The following is a 24,937-nucleotide window of genomic DNA, read 5'->3' as shown; positions in this document are numbered from 1 at the left end:
GCACATCCTAGCAAATACCATCCTAGCATTGTGCATCTTCACGTTTTCTTGAGAAAATGTAAAAAAAAAATGATATTTTTGCAATTCTGTTTGGTGCCTCCAGTGGCAAAGAAATTACACACTTCACCTTTAACTGACAACAATATTCCCAATTATTCTAATGAAATGCTTATTCCCTATTCATGAAAGGACAAAGTCAGATTTTAGAGACCCTTTTCAATTAAATGATCTTATCACAGTAGACTTTGAGCTGACTTTTAGCTCAATAATGTTACAGACTGTCTCCGTCCTGTCAGGCTCAGTCAATCTGCCCTTGTCCCAAAGGTCATCTCTCTCCTACAAGCACAAACTCTGCTCTGATAGAGACAGCACGTCTGCAAGACTTAAAGGGATAGTTCACCCAAAAATGCACCCTTGTGTGGCTCTATAAGTTCTTTCTGCACCATTTCCATATGAACAATCTTAAAAAAAGTATGATTTACACACTCGTATTCCAGGTTCTCTAAGGGCCATAAAAAGCTTGCCTGGCCTACGTTTGTATCAAATATAAAAAAAAATGCTATATTACCACACACAAGACCCAAAACCACAGTGATTACGTTGCCATGGCATTTCTAATATTTAGTATCAGTAAAACATATTCTGATGAACAGTGGGACATAATGGCTTAGTGGGTACCACTATTGCCTCACAGCAAGAAAGGCCCTGATTCACACGGGAACCAGCCTGTGATGGTTGAGGAAGCCGCACATCCAGCCACACTGACCTGAACATGAGGAGGTGGTAAGTCTGCGTCCATTATGATTTGGCTGTGAGCTATGTGACCCTATGTGAGCTCTCTCTATGAAAATTGGGGTACCGCTGCCACTTGGGTGAGTGGCGGAACAAAAAGAAAAAAAAAAGAAAAAAAACCACAAAGATTCTCCACTTGGCCCTCCACCGAGGGAAGGAGCGGTGCATTCACCATCTCCTGGGAAAGAGCAGCTCCTCTCACCTCTGGGTCATTGTATCAGGGATGCATCGAAGCCTTCTTGGGGTTTTGATGCTCACCTGACGAGTGGCTGCAGAGGAGCTGATGTGGCAGCCACAGACGGACATGACGATGACCTCGGCGGCCTGTAGGGGGCAGTGGAGAGAGGGAGGATGTGTTTAATCACCACTGTCTGCTTCTGGACTGCAGAGAACTGCTGGGCAAAATCCTTGACATTGTCACCATAAGGCCACCTTGCGAGATAGGGGCGTCAAGAAAGCGGACTTTGTCGACCTCCCTCAACTCAGCAAGGTTAAGCCAAAGATGGCGCTCATGGACCACCAGTGTAGAGATCACCTGTCCGAGAGCCCACGCTATGACCTTCGTCACTCAGAGAGCGAAGTCGGTCGCCAAGCAGTTCCTGCATCAATCCCGGCTCAGAACTTCCCTTGAGCAGCTCTTTTAGAGCTTTTGCCTGATGAATCTGCCATGGCATGCAGAGTGGAGGCGGCCTGTCCAGCAGCACTGTAAGCCTTTGCTGTTACAGTCTGGGACGATTCCACCAGGTGGCGGTATTTTGCGGGCATAAATGCACCGCAACCGCATGCTCCACCTGTGGAATGTCCGTATACTGCCTGGCCATCCCACCATTGAGGACAGGGAGGGTGGAAGAGCTTGTGAAGTGGGACCGGGTATTGAAACGTGCCCTCCACAACTTTGACAGCTCGTCATGCACTTCCGGGAAGAAAGGCACTGGGGCTGTGACTTGCGTTCTGAGTCCAGATACCAATTAACCAGATGTGAAAGCTCGGAAGAGGGTGGAGGATTCCACTTCAGCCCGATGTTCATGGCAGCCCGGGCAAGCATGGCTGCCAACTCTGCATCAGACTCAAACTGAGCTTCTGCACCTGAGGGTGGGAATCCAGCCAAGTCCTCTGATGCTGCAATCGATAGTTCTCCATCATCTGGAGCCCCAAATGAGCAATCATGTGTGCTATGTGATGCACCGTAAAAGTCATCCGGGAACTCCACCGGGCACAACATACAAGAAGAAGGCTTTGGGGACTGACCCGGCAGAAACATCACAATCGCAGGTTTGACAGTTATGTTCTCGCAATGAGGATATGAGCCATCCATAAAAGCTGCCTCAGTGTGGGTGAGACCCAAACACATGAGACAGCAATCATGACTGTCCGAGGCTAAAAGGTTTTGACCGCATCTAGAAACACAGGCGGAAAGACATCTTTAAAAAGACACTCTCCGTCTCTCGACTTTATTCGACTTTATTATATGAAATCTTGAGGAAGACAACATCAAGTCCGACTCTCCTGAGCCAGAGCTGACCGCAGAATCTGTCCTGAGGTCCGGACCTGCCTCAGGCCCATTCTGGAGTCAGTGCCGATAGACCAGTCCACCCCAGAGCCAGAGGAGAAGCTGTGGCTAATTAATTTGTGGTCTATGGAGCCAGTCCCTACCAAAGTTCACAGCCCAGAACTCTCTCCTCCTCAGCCTGTCCTGTTAGGCTTATTGGATGAACTGCTCCCATTTGTTGATTCCTTGTCTACTTCATTATTTTCCTGTACAGAGACCTTAAGCTTAGGAAAAGTGCTTTATAAATGATATGCATTAATATTATTTATTATTATTATTATTAATCCCCGCCCCCTCCACTGGCTCCATCCACTTCTCTGGATCCACCTTCTCTACTGGTGCTGGTCACCTGCTTGGCTCTTCTCTCTCTGCTGGCTTCCTTCAGCTCTTCTGCTCCTCTTCGGGCCTCTCTAACAACAGTTTGGCCTTGTGAGGCGGATTCCCTGGCTGCACCTCAGGCCTACGGGCCCATGACTCTACCTTGGCTTGTTAGTCCGTTGACTCCGCCTTTGCCCATCATCCCTCGGACTCCCTCAATCCTCCAGCTCCGCCTTGGTCCATCATCGTCCTAGTTCAGCAGTGGACTTCTGGGCCTCCGGCTGTGCCTCTCCATCCGTGCCTCTCCATCCATCCCTTCGGCTCTATCAGGCTCCTCCTCCCCTCAAGTTCCTAAGTGCCTTCTAGGAGGGGGCTGTCATTATGTAAGAGTTGTCATTTTGTTCTTGTGTTTCTGTTTCTGTTTCTTGTATTCCCTTTCAGTTTAGTCCCTGAATTCTCCCTAGTTAGTTGCCTTAGTTACTAATTGGTTTCACCTGTGTCTTTTCTAGTTTCCTTTGTTTGCCCTGTGTATTTTAAGCCCTGTGATTAACCCCAGTTAATCCTTGTATGTTCTCATTTGTTCATGTGTGGTATGCAATCTCCCAAGTTCCTATTATTAACTCTCCAATGATCTCCTGCATTCTGTTTTTGTTTGTCTACTACTGAGACTTATTTGTGCTCTTTGGCTACCACCCTACCTTACATTATTTTTTTTGTAAAAGTTATTATTATTATTTACAGTGATGCTTATAGTAAATGTCAAACCCCAAAGAGCCATTCTTGTACAGTGGGAGAGGACAGGAAAAAAAAGCTGTCTCCTGAGCCAATCAAATAACATGTCTTCACAATTTTAAAATTACCAACACATTTTTAAATGCATAGCAACACATGTGAAATAGTTAAATAGGACATTGGATGTTTTTGAATCTATATTTCATCTACACTTGGCAAATGTCTGTCCATTCTACGTGTTCTGGTCCCTCATTTGTGCTGCTCTAAAAGGAGCTGTTAGTCTATATTCATACAGACACATCACATTACATTTCTTAATATTGTCTCCAGATAAGACCAGAAACATGAAAACATGTAACTTTTGAAGGGGAGATCACTGTTCAAAATGATATGTTTATTTATTTATTTAGTGTAAAATAAATTATGGCTTTATTAAGATATTTTTAGTTTTAAGTCACTCAAAACAGTGTGCTAAGACTGTGTCAGTGAAACCGTTAGTTTGGGAGGAAGTTGAGGGCTGAATTGTGTTTGCACATACCAGATATTGCCAGTCAGTTTGTTGTGAATTAAGTTTTAACTGATGCTACATCAGTCATTTTAAGTTTCCCCTTAAGTATAGCATGCGTAATGTAGCAACATGCCTCTGACACAACTCGCATGAAAGGTGTCTGTTACACACTTTAGCAATTCATTTTCCATTCTAATTCTACTTTTGTGTTGCATGGAAAAAAATAACTACATACAAGTTGGGACTGACACAAGGGTTGATTAAATAATGATGATCTGTAAGGTGAATTCTGGCTCTCATGGGCATGTATTTGAAAATGGCGCATTAGTGACAGTACAGCCAGCGAATAACTTTACATGTTGTTATATTTAGTTCTCAACACGTGCCTCATGTCTTTATCGCCACTATTGTTTAAGGTAACAAAAGAGATCATATGGCGTTGCTCTAGACGGATCTATTCCTGGCTAATGGGCAACGTAGTGAAAGGTAAACCTGATCCTCTGCAGGATGTCTGGAAGTCAGCGGGCTGACATTTGGCCGCCGATAGACCGGTGTGTGTTTGGTTGTAAGGGAACACTAGGCCTCAGTGGAGTTGTCAAAACAAAGGGGCCGCTCTCACCAGGACTGACTTACTGACTGTCAACTTGCGTATGTGTATATTGAAATGGCTGATTATGACAGAGGAGTGGAATACTTTGATGCGTGTGAAAGAAAAAAAAAACTTGGCTCCTTTTCTGGACCTTTGGATACACCTTTACTCATCAGCAGGTTCAATAGGGTTAAGGGCCAATAAGGCATTTAATGCCAATAAGGCATTTATTTATGACTTTAAAAAGTAAGGGGCACAGTGACTGAAGTAGTCAGTCACCCCCTTCCAAGCCACACCCCGGGCTCGTTCATGACGCCAACACTGTTATTATTGCATACTGTTTTATAATGTACTGGGGTGCAAATAATATCTGCCACTATTTCCCAACCCTGTTCCTGGAGGCACACCAACACTACACATCTTCCCAATTAAACACACCTAATTCATCTCATCAGCTCGTTAGTAGAGACTCCAAGACCAGAAATAGATATGTCAGATGATGTAGACATCCAAAATGGTGTACCTCCAGGAATTGAGTTGGGAAACACTGATTTACAGTATTAAGTATTTATAAAATCTAACTACTATTTACACTACTAGGACAGAAAGTCCTGCTATTTTGCATCTATCACAATTTGCACTTGTTGCACTCGTCATTGCTTGTATTGTGATTGAATGTTACCTTCATGTATATTGAGGGTACAAGTTACCCTGATTTATGACATGACAATAGCAGTCAGTGGTTCACACAGTGTGCTCCTGAGAGAGGACTGGTGTATTGAGTTTCACACTGCACGTGATCCAGATGTCATTGTGTAACGTTTTGGTTTTGTCATTGTCATGTTTCTGTCTTGTCATGTGATTCCCTGTTTGTCATGTGATCCTGCCATGTGTCTTGCCATTGGTTAATATTCATGTTCATGTCTTCATGTCTTCATTTTGAGTTTATCATGCCACGCCATGTTTTTGTTTCATGTTTAATCTTGTTTGTAATAAACTGCACTTGGGTTCTCAATAAGCTTGAGAGTCTCGTCCCAAGATGCCGCCGCCATGCCAGAGACTCGTCCCAAGATGGCTGCCGCCATGCCTGAACCTGAGCCCTCAGTAGAGATGGCCACCGCCACGCCTGAACCTGAGACCTCAGCAGAGATGGCCGCCGCCACGTCTGTTCCTGAGCCGGTGTCTGTTCCTGAGCATAACCCCATAGCTGCCCCTTTTTTAGAGGCCGTGCCTCTATGGCCCCCTGAACTGTCGGATCCGCCCTGGCTCCCTGAACTGTCGGATCCGCCCTGGCTCCCTGAACTGTCGGATCCGCCCTGGCTCCCTGAACTGTCGGATCCGCCCTGGCTCCCTTAACTGTCAGGTCCGCCCTGGCCCCCTGAACTGCTGATGCCACCCTGGAGGCTTCATAGCCTGCCAGGTCCGCCCACGCCATGCCACGGCCCATGTCCCCCCACGCCATGCCACGGCCCATGTCCCCCCACGCAATGCCACGACCCAGGTCCGCCCAGACCATGCCACGGCCCAGGTCAGCCCACGCCATGCCACGGCCCAGGTCCGCCCACGCCATGCCACGGCCCAGGTCAGCCCACGCCATGCCACAGCCCAGGTCCGCCCACGCCATGCCACGGCCCAGGTCTGCCCACGCCATGCCACGGCCCAGGTCAGCCCACGTCATGCCACAGCCCAGGTCCGCCCACGCCATGCCACGGCCCAGGTCCGCCCACGCCATGCCACGGCCCAGGCCCGCCCACGCCATGCCACATCCCATGTCCTGTCCCCCTGCACGGGCCTGCCCCACCATCCCTCCCCCAAGACCTCCTCCACTCCACCACCCTCCTCGACTTATGTTTGGTATTGATTTTGTTGGGCGTCGGGAGCTGCCCTTAGAGGGGGAGGGGCGGATCTGTAACATTTTGGTTTTGTCATTGTCATGTTTCTGTGTCTGGTCATGTGATTCCTTGTTTGTCATGTGATCCTGCCATGTGTCTTGTCATTGGTTAATTGTCTGATCATTAGCCGCGTTTCCACTGTCGGGCCAGGGCCGGGCGTGCTAGTGCGTGCCAGGGCCAGTCGCGTTTCCACTGTCACTTCCGGGGCTTGATTCAGGGCTTGATTCGGGGCTTACTCGGGGCCAACGGCCAGGATTTTCTGGCCTGTCGAATACCTTGGTCCAAAGCGGGCCAGCTCGGGCTAGAGGAGTGGTTACGAACAGAGGCGGGGTTTACCTGAGTCGGGAGACGGCAGCGCCGGATGATTCTGTCAGCATTAAAGACTTTTAAAATAATTTACCTCAAAACTCACTATCATGTTTGAATGCCTTCTGTTTGTGATCCGATGTGGATTCTGATCACCGTATAAGGTAGACATATTTATACACGATGCAAAAGTCTATGCACGCTAACCATTACCATAGTTAACATAGTAAATATGAACGCTTGAAGAAATCAGACAAATCATAAAGGCTATCATAATCATGTTTTTATTTTATGTGTCAGTAAGCTATGTCTCTTTATACAGGACTATCATAAAATAAAGCAACTTTCTTTTCGGGAGCTTCTTCTGTTTCTCTGACTGAAAATATCTGTAGCCTACTGGGAGTCGAGAGAGTGCTAAAGCTCCTCAGGTCGTACTTTTGGTGGCATATTTGTAGAAATTATCATTCTTTCTAAATGTGATGTAAACATGTCCTGTAACTACCAAATAAACAGAAACAGCCTCGACTGAATAAGTAAGTGTGTCCTCTTTCTTTTGTGAAATAGACGTAACGGTCATTTATTTCTGTGTGACTAATGTGCAATTTTTACATCATTTAATTCATTATGATCAATGTATCACTTTTTATTGTAAACCTGTGGTAAAACATCAATGCTTGGGTTTTAAATATTCAAGTAAACAACAAAAATAGCAGAAAAACGGTCGCTTTTATCATGTTTGTTTTGCGATCACGCTGTTTCCAGTGATTTCTTTCTGATTAGTTTTCTGATAAAACTTCCATTTGTTGGTGAAAAGATGGGTTAGTGTAACGTTGTTCCAGAGAGGCGTGTTACGGGCGTGTTTTAGTGAAGCGCTGTGGAGCTTCTGGCCTGACAGTGGAAACGCAGCAGATTTTGGGCCCGGTGCTATACTGGCCCGAGGCTATTAGCCCAGCACGGCCCGTTTAAAGCCCTGGCTTGCAATGGCCCGACAGTGGAAATGCAGCTATTGTCCACAGGTGCCCCTTCTTGTAATTAGTCTGTGTATTTAAGCCCTCATGTTTGCCATGTGTCTTGGTCAAGTATTGTTTCCTGTAGTTCACTGTTTGTAAGTCTGTTCATGTTCATGTCTTCATTTTGAGTAACATTTTTTCTTTTATGTTTGATCTTGTTTGTAATAAACTGCACTTGGATTCTCAATAAGCTTGCCTCCAGTGGATATACATTACACATTGTCATAAAAGTATTTCACATTAAAGAAACTTTTCCCGCCATTGTATAATCTACAGAGGGGTAAAAATCTGATTGAAGTTAAATGACAGAATCAGTAGAATATGGATTGCAGAAGAATAATCTTATTACAATGTTTATGGTTTATTTTGTTTCAGTATTTCTTAAGTGAATATGATAAACAAATATATACTTGTGCAGTGATGTTGTAATTTTCATCGAGTAAATAAACATAAAAAATGATTGATTTGGGTTCAGTTTGGGTTTAAAGTATTGGGTGAAGAAGGACAAGACAAAATAACAGTATCGGTGTATCTTACAGAGGAGGGGTGTCAATGCATGTAAAGGGGGTGCCCCAGGGATCAGTACTTGGTCCCGTCCTCTTCTCGATATATAGCCACAGACCACATCAAAAAGACCATCCAGTCATGCATGTAGTATCTGGGAGATGTTTAAATAATTGCCATCTTTGCAGTCACTTTAATAGCATGACATTTAAATGCTCTAACATGATCTACTCCAACATGCATGTATGGCCATAAAACAGGACAGTTTATGCTAATGTTAGCTCTAGCCCCCTTGATGAAGTGCTGAGAATTCAATGCATATTTCTTTTTGTATCAACACCATTAAATGGTGAAAATGTTGCAACAGCTAAAGTCAACAAAATGGGCTTAATATACATCAGAAGAACGTTTTCCAGACAGTTGAGCTTACAGAATTGGTATCTCACAAAACCTCATCTACGTCACAGAGATGTGTTGCTAATAGAAGGATGTTTTGGGCCACAGATGTAGGCTACTGTACTTAAATTGTTGTAGAGCCAATGCATACTTGTATCAGTCTTCTAGGAAAAACTGAACATGTACAGATTCACAAGCTATCACCATTTTCTTTTTTCTAAAATAATTTATTTCTTTCTCAAAATTCTGAATTTATTTTAATTTCAATTAGATAGTTTCCGACATCATATTTAGAAAAGAAGTCTTGTTTCTTGTGCATGGTTTAAAGTGAGGTGAGTTTATTTTACAGTATGTTTAAACGTATACAGGCTTTAGTATTTGTAACATACTCTTCTATTTTGCTAATAATAAAACAGAAAAACAAAACATGAAAAAAACCGTATACAGGCTTTGTCAGGCACAACAGTTTAAATTAAATTAAATTAAACTAAATTAATTTTTAAGAACAAAAACTCTTATCAGCAATTGACAGAAAAACAATGTCTTAGACACAAAGCGCAAAAATAGGCCTACTGACTATAAATAATGTGGTGTGATCAGATTATTCATACGAGCATATAGTAATAAACGGCTGAAGAACTCTTTCAAACAACATCGCATAAGTGAATCGAGATTTGTTATTTACTAATACTAGCCTGCAGCATTAGCAGCTGGTACATTTTCAGTTTAATGGGCAGAACATGCACACGGCTCTGAGTAAAAAGGTAAGTTATCGATGTTTTCCAGAAGTGAAAGACATTTTATACATTTTAAATCCGCTAAAAGTTTATTCTGTGAACTTTAAAGAATGCTCTAGCATGTTTTTAAATCTTACACACATTGACGATAACACGACAAAAGTACAGTTTGGTTAAAAAAGTTTAATTTTAACAAACCTAGAAATGCATGGAGAAGGTCTTTGACACGTTGATAACTAAGACTCGCGAGCTAAGATAGCGCGCGGGACTTTTTCCCGCGTTCATACTAAGTGCGCACCTGAAATAGGTGTGTCCTCCTCATCCTTCATCCTTCAGAGGAGTGTCTCGGCTCCTTTAAGGCAGTGAGCAGTGAGCCAGGCTGTGGAGGCAGGAGAGAGAGAGAGAGAGAGAAAGAGAGAGAGAGAGAGAGAGAGAGAGAGAGAGAGAGAGAGAGAGAGAGAGAGAGAGAGAGAGAGGGTTATTCTCTAATGCTCTGAGGCAGAGAGGGTTAGCAGCACACGAACCAATGCGATTAAAGCGCCACGCAGGAGGAAGATGCGCCTGCTTGCAGCCTGCTGGACGGCGAGAGGTGCTCAAGAAGATGGTCTGACTCTGGGATCTCACCTTTGTTCCTGCCGCTTCAGCTTTTCCGGACTTTCTTTCCATTCCCATTTCTGATTAAACATCTATGATTTATACTCCCCTGTTTAGTTCCTTTTCTTCCCTTTTTTTCTAAAATACTTGGTTCCCCTTGGTTTAAATGAAACGCTTGAACGGCACCGTTGCTTTTGCTTTGAAAGTTTTCTTTCTCCTCCCGCATCACCATCTGCTCCGTTGAAAGGCGCTCCTGAATCAGCATCGCACCTGCATCCAGCATCCAGCATCACCCCCCACCCCCCCACCCCTGAAGCACAGCAGCATCCGGAGAGCATCCGAGCTTTAACCAAGACAATCACACTAGAACATCCGCACATCCTTCATGCGCAACGTCCGGGCGCAAAAGCGCGCACATAATACGCACGGTGGAGATCCTATCAAGTCATTGGCACAGGAAATCTGGACTGGCTTTTGTTTTAACCTTACTGTTGGCATTCTGAGTGGGGGATCAGGAAAAAGCTGTGGACAAAGTGTGCGGAGTGAAAAGAGGAAAATCTAGCTTGGGGATTGAACGCAGCGGGGCATGTGGATATTGGCATTTCTCTTTCTCCAGAGCATCCTGAATGGTTAGTCTTCATTTTTTTCTTCTTCCTAATTTCAAACTTGATTTACCCTCATCAGGACATTCAGGAAAAGGTGTACTGTATGCAAATTAATTGCAAGATTTTTAATGGTGTCATGGGGGTCACCTATAGGCTGGGAGAGTTTCCCTCCTCTAATCAGTTATGGGGGAAAAAACACACCTTACATTAGTCACATTATGGCCTTGATGATGCCAGCACTATATAAGCACTGCGTACTGCAAAAAGCCTCATATAATGATTCCTGTGCACGCACACACACACACACACACACACACACACACACACACAGGGGCCACCGGCAGGTATTGCACAGGTTTCTTGTCGTTTGTTTTACGCATGGGAAGATGTTAATGAACGTGACCTCTTGTTTATCACACTGAGTGTTGTAGAAGCTACTCATCCATGTGCTTTCGATTTTCAGTGTTGCATATCGTATTTTAAAGGTCTTTCCCCCCCTTTTTTATCTATAATGACTAACGTATTTTAAATTGGTTAAATGTGCTGCGCCCTTCCCCATCCGTGTAACTACTGTTTTAAATCAACCAAGTCAAATTGAATTTAATTAATGGCTGGAATATATTGTTTAATTTATAAAGGCTTTGTTTATTTACGATGATTATAAATAAACTGAGGAATGGTATTTAATTGGTTTATTGTGTGATCAAAATCATTTGACGGCACACAATTAACCCCGTGAATATTTAAATATTTCATCCGGGCACGTCAAATGAAGTTATTTTATCCAGTTATTTTTTTTAATACACCCCTGTTGTACACTTGAGCCTCACAGTAGGTGGATAGCAGAGAAAATGAAATATGATCAAATTAAACATAATGCAATCTTGATCACATGTTATCACACATAAAACACAATTATGCAGGGCCTATCTGTTTTTGCAAAATGTGTTATATGCTAAATTAAAGTCTTTAAAAACAAATTATGTGTTTAGCTTGATGGTCATATTTTTTGAATTGCATATCTAAAATGAGACTGTAATATGAAGCATACAAAAATTAATCAGTGATAAAAAATAAAATAAATGTCCATAAGCAAATGCAGGGAAGTAGATGAAAAATACTACACAACGCCTTAATAAGTGTGTGTGTGTGTGTGTGTGTGTGTGTGTGTGTACTTAAGGGACTGCGCCTGCGTGGATGTTTGTGTGTGTGTATGTGTGTGTGTGTGCAGCTAGAAATTTAAAGCCATCTTTATATTTTATAAGGCTGATTGTGCCTTAAGCATGATTTTCCTTTCTTTTCAACCTGTTTTCAGTACTGCATCTTCACAGCAGTGTAAAAAGGTGTGATTCGCCAGCAGAACTGGAGAGATGGTCAGTAGGTGCAAACATGGAAGGGTGTGTACGTAAGGAGGGAGCCATGGAGGGAAAAACAGAATCAAGCGAGACGGGAAAATAGACTTATCTTCTCGAAAAATTGCAGACAGACAGACATTGTCGAGGGAAGGTTACTGCGTGAGGCGAAAAAAGGGGAAAACAGAGACCCATGCTTGGACGAAAAAAAAAAGAAAAAAAAAGATTTGATGTAAAATGGCTATTGGCAAATGCTGGAGTGAGTCCTCAATGTGAAGCTTTGAATGGCAGTCATTTTGAGGCGGTGAGGATGTTACGAAAGAAAACAACAGAATAATCCCCTTCTTCAGAGAAGGGAGATAAATACACCCTCTACTCTTGCTGTTTGAGCTCGAAACACCGAGGCTTTTCTCACTCGGGGAGAATATGAAATAAAAAAAATAAAAAAATATTGAGATGTATTTTGTAATAACTTTGAATTGAAATTGCGCCACCCTGCCTCAGCTGAAACTCATAAAAGAGCAGTAAGAACTCATCAGTCACCATCGCCCCAACGCTCTCTATTCTGCCTGGATTTTGGCTATTTCTCTGCCGTACATGTGTTCCTATAAAACCAGCTCGTGTCTTATACGTGCAGCAGTTTTTAAGTTAGCTGTTGACATCTTAATATGCTAATTTGTTAATTGGGGAAAAGTTATGAATGTAACTAGACAAATATGATTTGTTCTGCACCCCCTTTTCTGTGATCTGAGAATAATCAACCTTCCCGTTATACAGTAAGCGGCCACTTTCTCATCTCAGAAAGCAACTGTATTCTAGAACATTCAAGCCTCTAGTCTAGAAGTTTTATCACATGCTGCTTGGCCTGTCACTATGGAAACCTCTATTATTAGAGCCATAGTCACGTATCAAATAAGGCCGTTGTGTGTGTGTGTGTGTGTGTGTGTGTGTGTGTGTGAATGACCCCTGATGTACAATAAAAGAGCATCGGTTGAATAGGTATCTTATTGTTACTGTTTAGGAACATGTTTTTATCAGTGATTATCAAATCAATGTTTTCAATTTCAATCATTAAAAAAAATATTTATAACACTTTTTTTTTTCTTATTTGCAGCATTGTCTAACAGATACCATAAGTAAAAACAAACCCTTGGACTGTTTCATGTGCACGACAGCCATGTTGTGCAAAGAAATGCATGCATTGAAGTTCTACATCTAATAACAGAATTTAGTAACACTTTATTTTACAGAGTCCTTGTTACATATGTTACATGTACTTACCATAGCAATAACAGTAAATTATGCATAATTACATGCAACTAACCCTCAACCAAACCCTAATCCTAACCCTAACCCTATAGTAAGTACATGTATAGTTGCTTAATATTACTCAGTACTTAAATATGTAATTACACTGTAACAATAACAAGAATTTCAGCAGAAAAAGGAATTTTTAGCACCTTGATTTAAAGCAAAACAGGGTAAATACAATAAGGCGCTTGGGATGAGGAATGTAACTGCCTCGGATCTGTTACTCGAAAATTATAATCCGTCACTTGTTGTCCACAAAAACACATGCAAAAGTCGCACAGCGGATTATAATCTCAGCCGCCCTAAATCCTGTGCGAAAACATGCTGTCGTTATTGGGGATTATTCAGTCCTCGCACTAACTGAATTATACCAAAGCAATCAGAATGATATGATCCAGAATAATGACTTCATTTCAGGTTTAACTGGGATTTCTTCAAGAGTCTAAGGAGAAATGCGAGGAATGATTTGAGTAAATTTGGCTGTGTGCAACTGTTAATCTATTGGGGGCAATTAAGGCAGTTTGCTGATTAGAGGCCCATCTGTTCCGGTTTGTGAGATAGTCCTGTAAGACCTGCGCCCTGCAATCCTCGATTACCTATTTAAAGATTCGGAGTTCGCGTCCTCAACACCCCCCCCCCCCCCCCCCCACACACATCCTCAAGTACATATTTATGTAGCAATTCACAGTGTCATTTTTTGCTCATTTTGTTCAGTTATTTAGCAATTTAGCCGGGGTTTTTTCTGCTTCCTTGCCACATGTGGTATAACAGGATCTTTTCATCGAGATGAGACTTTGAATGAGTCAAACCACCCACTGATTTTAATGTTAGCCACTGATTTAACCGTTTGTCTTTGGATAATATTAGATTACAATGTTTGTATGTGCTTATACTTAAGGACTGTATTATCACTTAAGGATGCATGAAGGACTGTAATGTAAAGTGTTGTTGATGCAATTCAACCACAAAATGCCAAAAAGCATATTCCTAATGAAATGAGCTGTATTGCTAAGATGATTTGTTGACTGAGAAAGACTCTGCCGTTGTCATGTTAGAGGACAAACATGTTTAGAGGTCATTTTGAGGACAACATGGAGAAACGGTTGGCCTGTCACATTGTGATGTCAGTTTTATTCATTAGGTATGAATTGTATACTGTAAATTTACTTATGAATTAATTATTTAAGTATTTATTAGTATTTTTTTGTTGTTGCTGGATCTAGAACTATATTTTGTTTCAAAACCATGCAACATTTAAGGGAACCATCTTCAAACAATTCTTATTTAAATTGAAATAATTATTTATCACATTTAAATGTGGCTCCAAAAAAAAGGTTTCTCATCCTTCGTATTAATACTCAGAGAAAGGAAAGAAAGGAAATGTGTCTCTTGCTTTTACCGTGAAAACATAACTTGAGAAATCATTAATTTAATGTTCAATAATTATCATTTTTCTATTTGAGCTTGTTATATTTTATAGAAACCACACTTTTAAAACACTGTCCAAGAGTCTTGCTTATTTCTGAGACTCTAGAAATGTGTGTGTGTATATATATATATATATATATATATATATATATATACACACACACACAAAATAAAAATATATATATTAGGGTTATATTAGGTTATAGAAATAAAAATATAGGGTTATATAACATTAGATTGTACTTTTAAAAAATTGCGATATATGGGGTTATATATATATATATATATATATATATATATATATAATATAGGGTTATATAAGGTTATATAAATAAAAATATAGGGTTATATCACATTAGATTGTATTTTAAAAAAATTGTGACAAAATAAGTAATGGATGAGGACTTTGTAAAAATGAAATTAAAACCTCCTTATTTTTTGACAGGAAAGAAAGGAAATGTGTCACTTGCCTTGACCGTGAAAACTTGAAAAATCATTAATTTAATGTTCAATAATCATCATTTCTTATTTTAGCTTGTTATATTTTATAGAAACTACACTCCAAGAGGCTTGCTTATTTCTGAGACTCTAGAAATGTATGTATATATGTATGTATATATATATATATAGGGTTATATATATAAAAAAAAAGGTTATCACGTTAGAAACACATTATTGTATTTAATTTTTATTTTTTTTACAAAATAAGTGTGGACGAGGACTTTGTAAAAATAAAATAAAAACCTCATTATTTTCTGTTTTATGCAGTGCTTTATCTTTACAATATGTGCAAATGACATCAACCTAATATCCATCAAACCAAATGACTGTGTCTGTCATCAATGCCTTCAGTAAAACACTGTCCTATGACTTTTATCTCGAGCATGCATCTCAGTATTCATGTGCTTTCCCTCCACCGCTGTCTTGTTATTTTTAAAAAGAGAGGCAGAGAGAGGAATGTAGGCTGAGGCATCTCTGACCTAGGTGGGAGAAAGTGACAGGGTGACAAATGACCAGAGCTTGCTTTCTCAACATTGTGATATATTTTTAAACATGGCATAGACTGTAAGATGTAAGACCAAGTTGGTGCTTGGTATTTTTAGCTGCCCCCTTTCAGAGCACTGTCACTTTTGCCAGATGTCTGCCATGCATTGAATGTACGGCGTGATGTGGACATGCGTTTAACGGTGCGGTCGTGTTCTTATTCATTTCAACATTATTCACGTCGCAGTCTCTTTAGAGAATGAAATCGCACACGTATATCTTCTTCCCTGCACCGCATATGCCATCAACCATATGTTGAAGGTCTTTGTTGCGGAATCAGTATTCAGGATCAATATGGTTTTCATATTCCAATGTCCAAGATTTGACCATGATAACCGTAACTTTCTGCCATAGTTGCTGTAAATGCTGCATAATCATAGTAAATGAAAACAAGATCTTTCAGAGTGTAAATCATTTTGTTACATTTATTTAATGACAGTTATGTTGTCATTTTTGCATTACAAATGCCTTTTATATTGCATAATAATTGTGTTCTCAGTTTGCACATTGGATAGACCTTTTTATATATATATATATATATAATTGAATGCACTTTCCCCTGTTAAATGGCTGCGTTTGAAACGCATTACTGTCCTTCAGCTCATAACAGCTGTCTCAGCTCCAGAAAGCATGAAGATGTTGCTTTTTGATGTGTGTTTTAGCAGTTAAATGTCTCATTAGAGAGGCAGTTGCCTGAGGTTTATTATGTGTTGCTCTCTCTCCTCTATCAGCTGTTCCCCACAAGTGATTATGCTAATTGCTGTTTGATCAGATGATTAAATTATAATTCGATTAATCCAGGGTACTAAATGCTCTGAATATATTTGTGTCTGCTCGGTTGGCTGGCTGGCTTTGGTTGTGTGGAGCAGCGGTCTCCTGTCACCTTGCTAGCACACATGAAGAAGAAGAAGAAGAAGAAGAAAAAAAAAAAAAGAAACGTGACAACCTGAAATGAAAAGAGAAACACTCTGCAGAGAAGAGGGGTGGGGAGGGGTGCACTGTGTCCTTCCTTCAGGAAACACCACAGCGCTGTAGCCCTACAGATGGACATGGACCACTTTCATACTAAAACGGAAAAACAACAACAACACACACACACACACACACACACACACACACACACACACACACACACACACACACACACACACACAAAACCTGTCCATTTAGATACAACTGTCAAAAATTGGCCAGGTCATATATTATTCTAAAATCAAAAGTAAAAGAAATTATATTTTGCTTGAAGGAAATGTAGTCTATTTTAGGACAGTTAGGGTTAATTCGGGATAATTGGGCATTTTGGCAAAAAAAAACAACAACAAAAAATGTTTTTTTACCTGTATTCACTATAACTGTATTAGTAGTAGTAGTAGTTATTCGCATTGTGGCATTATCTTTATTTATAATATTATTATACATTTTCAATTAAAATTAAAATATTGTTTTCTTCTTATTCAAATCCAGTAGTTAATGGACAAGATGATTTCATTTCCCTATTATAACAATGATACTGTCATTTTCTTTTGGATTACAGGAATGAGAATGTAAATATTTTTTATTTTTTGCATTATGATAATGTGAATCTGGGGGAAATTTTGCTTAAATCTGAAGAAAATAATTTCATGGTAATTTCAAGAAAATCGTGGGTGCGTCTCAATCAGCTCGCTGGTTCAGTAGTCGGGGCTCTGAGAAGGGAGTCGGCCATTTTAAAGGGATTGTTCACCCAAAAATGAACATTTTGTCCTAATTTACTCACCCTCATGTTGTTCCAAACCTGTATGAGTTTCTTTCTTCTGCTGAACACAAAAGAAGATATTTTGAAGAATGTTGGTAATCAAACAGTTGATGGACTCCATTGACTTCCATAGTATTTATTTTCCTATAATGGAGGTCTGTGTAGTTTGATTCTTCAAAATATCTTCTTTTGTGTTCAACAAAAGAAAGAAACATATACAGCTTTGGAACAACATGAGGGTGAGTAAATGAGGACAATTTTTTTAATTTTTAGGTGACTTATCCCTTTAAGGGCTGTCTTGCAGTGCACTGAAACGTTCGCTCACGAAAAAGTCCAATGCACAATGAAAACCAGTGAGCATTGATGCTCACTTTGTTCCCTTAGTGTGGCATGCAATAGATGTTTTAGAAAATCAAACCGTTATTTAATTATATTTTAGCACAAAATACATGTACATCGCTAGACGGGTATTGAACATAAACTAGCTTACATTTATAGCTCATTTAAGGCTGAAATGTTAACAAGCAAATCATTTATCATAAAAATACTTGTAAAAGTATGCATTACAATAATGTGTTACTCCTTAAAAAAGTAACTAATTACTTAGTAACTTTTAAGTTACTTTTTATTAAAAGTACATTTTGATACAGCAGCAAACACATTGGTTAATAAAGTGAGATTAAATACATAAAGTATATTTATGTAATTTAACATTTAATTGTTGCAGGTTTGCGTAATCTTCAGATTTTTTTATAATGTTTAATTTGAAGGAATACTGAATCTGTTTTGTTTTTTTGATGAGTAAATGCATGTTCACATTTAGTCTACAACTACAATAATCATCATGTTTACACACAACACCTCTGCACTTACTCACGATTTCACGAGGACAGAAGAGCTGTCATTCAATAGATGGGAAAACAAAGTAACTTGGATTACTTATTTTAAAAAAGTTACTCAGGTATTTTGTTCTGAATTGAAAAGTAATGTGTAACTTTACAAGTTACTTGAAAAAAGTAATCTGATTACTTAACTCGCATTACTTGTAATGCGTTACAAGTATCACAGTAAATTACTTTTTTTTTTTAAGTCAGAAAAACTTTTCTTTCTTTCTTTGTTTCTACGATTACAAAGATAAACATTGTTTTATACTTGGAATAACATGCATTTCATGTTGACTTAAAAAAAGTTGACAATGACAGAAAATAATCTTAATTTAGTAAAAAGCTTAATAGTCTCTGGTGATGAAATCAGTGATGCTGTCTGGATTCATGCTACACCGTGACAAAACCATAGCGTTTATAGACATTTACTGAATGAAAGCCATTTTCTTATCAATGGGGTGATCAGTTGCAATTATCCTGAAAACCATACTACTGAAACTGGACCTGGTGTAGAATCCAAGTCTTTCAAGTAGTCTTTGTCAGTAAATTAGCATCAGTGTCATTAATGTCATTAATCATCATATAGCATTTGAGTTGTAGAGATAGTGAAATATTGTCTTATATAGGAGCTCAGTAATGACCAGGTGTACTGAGACGTGGACTGTGATGTTTGGCATCGTTGTGCCGCGAGTTGACTAGCGCACACAGCTAACCAAGCTGGGCATTAGCCTTTGCAAGCTCAAATAGACGGATGTGTACAGATGCTATTGAAACAGACACCTGCACCATGATAAAGACGACACAGAGGAAGTCTTTTACTGAACCCAGAACAGTTTTACGTGCCAAGCAGGGGGAAAAGCCACTATCCGGAGTCGCGCTGACCACAATGAGGGCTCTTGTTGGACCTCTCGCTGGCTCTAATGAAGGCAGGATGCTTGTTTGTAAAGATGCTCTACATCATTATGAACCGTCGAGGCAGGACGGCCTCTCTGGACACCGGTCTCATAGTCTCTCCTTTGAGCCGTGTGATAGAGGCTTCTCTGTATGTTGACTTCCCTGAGTTTTGACTTCCCACTAAAGAGCTCTTGTATCCCCTAATTTTTATTCCCTCTGCCCCTGTCCAATAACAGACTCTTATTTAGGAAGCGCCAAGATTAGAAGTCAGATTTTATTGATTAGACACCTTTTTTTTAAAGGTTGAGAAGAAATAGCTAACATCATGTTAATCTGCTAACCAGATAACATTTAGTGGTTACAAATAATCATTGGTACAGAAAAGTACCAAAAATTAACACGGTACTACTCATGATACCATGACAATACCCCCCCCCCCCCCCCCCCCCACCACCACCATACATACTTTGGCTTTTTGGACATTTACCATGGTATATATAAGTATTGTGGTACTATCAGATGATATAACTGTGATTATCACTGTACATGGTTTTGCCTCAGTACATTCATAGTTTGGTGAGTTAATTTGTTTCCAATTAAAACATTATTAAAGTTTGAAATCAAAATGTAAGTTTTTTAGTTTTTAGTATGAATATGTTAGCCTTTAGGTTATGAATAAGCTGGTGTGTTCCAAAACAATGACAAATTCGCATTTAGGAGATACAAGCATTCAAAACTTAGTCTCTCACTTCCGCTAAAATGGATCACGGGATTTTATGACATCACCGCAGACTTCAGCTTCTCATCACATCTTCTGTCCAATCAAATGCTCTCTAGAATCTAAAGCTCCGCCCCCTATGCTATAAACACCACCTGGCCAAAGCGATCGTTTACACTTCACGGAGCAATATGGAGATGTGTGTTTGGTTGCTCAAACGCTCGAGTTTTATTCTGTTTTCCAACTGTTTGTTGGTTATGAATGAAACGGCTAGAATTTATTCACAGCTCTACTATTGAATCCAACGTATCATCAGCGCTCGGATTCGCTTCCATGTCGCTGTCAAGTACGAATTGCAGTCTGTGAGGTAAACTAAACGCTATTGGCTATTTGAAATGGGGGAGGAGCCATTCAATATGTCCCGCCTTAGCTTCCTGTTTCAGTGGAAATTACGTCAATGCATCAAACAAAGCTACGCGCTCCAAGGCACTTCAGTGGGACTTTAAATCTTGCTCTTTTTTGCTGTTTCTTACTTCAAGCCTGTGTTGTGTTGCAAGATTGTGCAATAAAGTCAATGACAATTCGTAACTTTTTTTGCATTTTGGCAAATTGTTGGCGAATTCGTATGAATGCGTACAATCGAGTTCATACATTGTCTATGAGGTGCTCATGTCCCACTGAGGCCAGGTTTTGGGGTGCAGGCTGCAAGCTTATTTTTATTACAAATCGTTAGTTTTCCTACATCATACAAAATTGCAACTTTGCAAAACAATTATGTTTTCTCATAAGATTGGCTTGGATCTCTGACTAAGAACATATAGTTCATATGGTTGGGCCAGTTGCATAAACATAGCCACTATGTTAAGACTGTAGTTGCATCCCAAATGGCGCACTATACACTATATACTTTACCGTGTAGTTTGTGAATTTTATGCTTTAGTCTTTTGTCATTCAGCATCGGAGTCTAATAGCACTTCGCTATGTAACTAAAACTGTGACAGTTGATTGCATGAAAGCTGCGTCCCGATTCAGAGGCTGCACCCTTCGAAGGCCGCGAAGGTCAGACTGAGCGTTGTTAAGTGGGACAGTCTAGCCTGCAGAGGATTGTTCTTGTTGCCTAGCAACTGTGACAGCTGCCGTTGACGACAACAGTAACGTTTGTATTAGACTTTTTGGAAAGTTACTGTATATTAAACTGTCTGAAAACAAAACAGTGTTCACAAACTGTCTAAATATGTTCACCATGGTCCATTTCTGTATATAATAAAGAGTGTAAAATATATATAATCACATCTTAGTAAGATATGTCAACATTTGAACCGCTTTAAAAAATATATATATATATTTTTTACATTTGTTTCATTAGATATTTGAGTTGAAACCCAATACTTGCGTTTAAAAGTGTAATTTGACAATTTCTTACAAATCCTGTTGTCACTGGAGCTCAATGAATTGAGCAAAGGATCCCTCTGTTGTATCCTTCATTGCTCTGGGAAAGAAGGACGCATTTGAAGGAGCCTTTGAATTGGGACAGCCTTCGTCTTGTGACGCAATCGCCCTTCGAAGGATGCAGCCTCTGAATCGGGAGGTTTTTTTTGGTTAATTAAGTGCATCATCCGGGTATTTAAAGTGCACTTTTTCTTTTTTTTTTCTTTTCTGTCTGAATACACTACTTGCACTAGTGTATTCAGACAGAAAAAAAAAAAAAAAAAAAGTGCACTTTAAATACCTGGATGATGCACTTAAAGCCACACTAAGTAGAAATTGTGTTTTTGTCAAAGAGCGACCCCTAGAGTCACTGTGGAATACGTGCACTGTCGTAAATATATTATATTATAACGTTTTTACATGATTGCAGTTAAATCACAAGTAAATAGTCTATAGTCTAGGCCTACTGTATAATTTAATTTGTGTTGTTTTTATTGGAATGTAAACATTACAAAATGCCAGATAACATCAATTAAGTTAAATGTACGTCGCATTATTTCATATCATTGGCCGTTATGATGTCATTAGACATGATTATTGCAATTTATCATAATAGTTTGCAAATTGTGCTCGTTTACACTATTTACAACCTCTACGTTAGGCTTATTTATGATAATTATGTGAGATATTGAAAGCTGTGCTCATGATAATCGCAGGAATCAACGTCAACAGCGTCGTCTGATATCCCTCAGGACTACGTGATAAATATACCTCACAACACCTGAGTTCAGCTGGCAAACTAATTCGTGAGGCATAGCTATCTGATTTATCAAAACGATTCCATTTACACTTGGTCACATAAATTTATTTTTGCGAAACGGATTTAAATTCGATCTTCAATTCTCGCGCTATATGCAGATTTAATGGAGTTCACGTCACCGAAAGCAACAGATATGAGCTGCATTTTATAGATCATCAGCTAAAATTTCAAAATCAAAGACCGCAATAAGAGAGAGCAGTAACAGCCCTGGTAAGATCATTTCGTTTCTTTACTTTTAATGATGAAGATTGTGTGTTAAGCGTCTGCGACTTACTTTCACTTTGATTTGCGATAGTTTGCACGTTGGCTTGATGCAGTTGCTCATCTGCGGTGATGCGTGTTCCAGCGCGTCGTCATATCTGGATATAACATATAGCCTAAACAACGCTCTCACACGTTTTTTTTATTAATTTTTTTTAGCATTTTTGGGAGGAGTACAATTTACATATGTGGTTTCAAAAACCATATGCATTTACACTTGTCCAGTTTCGTCTGGAATGCGTCTCAGATCTCCTCCTGAAGTGGTTTGAGGGATCGGATTCAAATCCGTCTCAAATGCGTTTCGGAGGGCATTTAAACCTGGATTTTTCACGATCGGATAGCTATCCGATCTGAGAAAATGCATGAGGTGGCCAGGTGTAAACAACCCCCATGACAAAAAAATACGCACGAAAGCCGAAAACAAACGCTGGTTGGCCTCTCACGTCCAAATTTGACGAAGTGGTGGGGGGAAGTGACGTATGCCGTAAAGCAGTCGAATTTTGTAGTTCTTTTTGTGCTCTGGTTACTACCCGAACCCCGAAGTTACATAGTGCCAGTAAAAGCGATACAGACCCTGTCAGGCTATGGCAGACGTGTCATTCAACCTATTGTAAGTCGATGTACCATCACAAGGATCTTGGAAATATATTATGAAGGTTGAAAAGTTACATAGTGTTGCTTTAATTAAGCAAAAAAAAAAACTCCCGATTCAGAGGCTGCATCCTTCGAAGGGCGATTGCGTCACAAGACGAAGGCTGTCCCAATTCAAAGGCTCCTTCAAATGCGTCCTTCTTTCCCAGAGCAATGAAGGATACAACAGATGGATCCTTTGCTCAATTCATAAAATAGTGCACAAGTACATGAATTGGAATGCACCCTGTGTCTTAAAGGGATAGTTCACCCAAAAATGAAAATTATCCCATGATTTACTCAAACCATCAAGCCATCAAGAGCTATCTACTTTCAGATGAACACAATTTTGCTATTTTGCTGCCAATCGCTGTTATAGTCACAGAAAACTGAAGATTCCTTTTCTTCCGTATTGTGATGTACATCCGAGTGTAATGGATTATAAAAAAATAAATTAAAAAAAAGGGTGGGGACTTGCATCAGTTGTTGATTGATTTTTCAGATGTGTTCATTTCACTAAAAAGTGGAGGCAGATGAACATGAGCTGGCAGGGGACTAAATGATTAGAGTCCTGCATACGTCACCAGAGAGAAGTGTACCGTTTTCAGCAAAAGGTCCAGCTATTACATTTTGATTAAACATTATGAGGTAAAATGCATGGATAAATCGTTCACAATATGATCTATATATCTAACATTAAGAAAAGCGAAAGGATGAATTTTTATTTGGTGCCAACTTTAATGTGAACTCCTCTTTAGGCTGAATTCACACTGTTAGGCCTTATTCACATATTTATATCTGTGTTTAAATGTATTCATTTAGCAGGTGCTTTTATCCAAAGCGGCTTACAAATGACTAATGCAACAAAGCAATTCATCCTAAGCAGGCAATAACATGAGAAGTGCTGGTACTACGTTTCACAGGGAGAGAAATAGGAAAAGCACAGAAATAATTTTGAATTCTCAACATCAGCAGGCTGCAGTTCAGTGTTCATGGAAAAGATGAGTTCTTAGCTGGGATATGGCTGTCCGGATAGGGTTAGGAAGATCATTCCCACAGTGAGGAACAGTGAATGTTCAGGAAAGAGATTTGTCTTTCTGTGATGGGACCATGAGGTGCCGCTCACTCGCTGACCGCAGGCCCTTGGGTGTAGATTCGTAAGCGTGAGTGGAGGTAGGAGGGTGCAGAGCCTGTACGCAAACATCAATGTTTTGAACTTGATGCAAGCAGCAACTGTTAAAGGATTAGTTCACTTCAGAATGAACATTTCCTGATAATTTACTCACCCCCGACTTCATCCAAGATGTTCATGTCTTTCTTTCTTCAGTCGAAAAGAAATTAAGGTTTTTGAGGAAAACATTCCAGGATTTTTCTCCATATAGTGGACTTCAACGGGGACCAACGGGTTGAAGGTCCAAATTGCAGTTTCAATGCAGCTTCAAAGTCTCTACACGATCCCAGCCGAGGAATAAGAGTCTTATCTAGCCAAACCATCTGTCATTTTCTAAACAAATCAAAATATATATATACTTTTTAACCACAAATGCTCGTCTTGCACTAGCTCTGTGATGCGCCACGCATTACGTAATCATGTTGAAAGGTCATGCGTGATGTCGGTACCTAGTGCTTACAAAGCCAACGTGCAAAGACTAGGTCAAATACCCTTTACAAAAAAAATACACATAAAAATAAAAGGTAAAACAACAATGTCGAATGATTTTGAAGTTGGAGAAGAAAATGAGATGGAGTTTTTCACCCTATATTTTTCCGCCTTCGTCAGGTTACCGCCTGACCTTTCCAACGTGATTATGTAATGCGTGAAGTCGTGGACTGGCAAGACAAGCATTTGTGGTTAAAAAGTAAATAAATGTTTTTTTTTTTTTTAAATGACCGATGGTTT

The 24,937-nt window shown here is 39.9% G+C and overlaps 1 protein-coding gene and 1 long non-coding RNA gene across 3 annotated transcripts in view; one reads left to right on the top strand and one right to left on the bottom strand.

Moving 5' to 3' along the window:
• Window positions 1–9,496: 9,496 nt before the first annotated feature.
• On the bottom strand, window positions 9,497–10,095 carry LOC309506799. The gene is made up of 2 exons (XR_014208918.1): window positions 9,958–10,095; window positions 9,497–9,712 (listed from the first exon to the last, which is right to left on the bottom strand). It is a non-coding gene; the product is annotated as an uncharacterized lncRNA (long non-coding RNA).
• Window positions 9,780–24,937, top strand: part of dscamb (Down syndrome cell adhesion molecule b) — a 167,933-nt gene continuing 152,775 nt past the window's right edge. The window contains exon 1 of one of the 2 annotated variants that reach the window (XM_082180611.1): window positions 9,780–10,556. In XM_082180611.1, coding sequence (XP_082036737.1) covers window positions 10,514–10,556 — 43 coding nt within the window. In that variant the 5' untranslated portion in view covers window positions 9,780–10,513. The remainder of the gene's footprint in view (window positions 10,557–24,937) is intronic. The other variant, XM_082180610.1, reaches the window with a different exon arrangement.

Source organism: Leuciscus leuciscus (genome assembly GCF_965113295.1).
Source record: "Leuciscus leuciscus genome assembly, chromosome: 9".
Taxonomy (NCBI): Eukaryota; Metazoa; Chordata; class Actinopteri; order Cypriniformes; family Leuciscidae; genus Leuciscus; species Leuciscus leuciscus.
The sequence above is the reverse complement of the archived record's forward strand: the minus strand, read 5'-3'. Positions and strand labels throughout refer to the sequence as shown.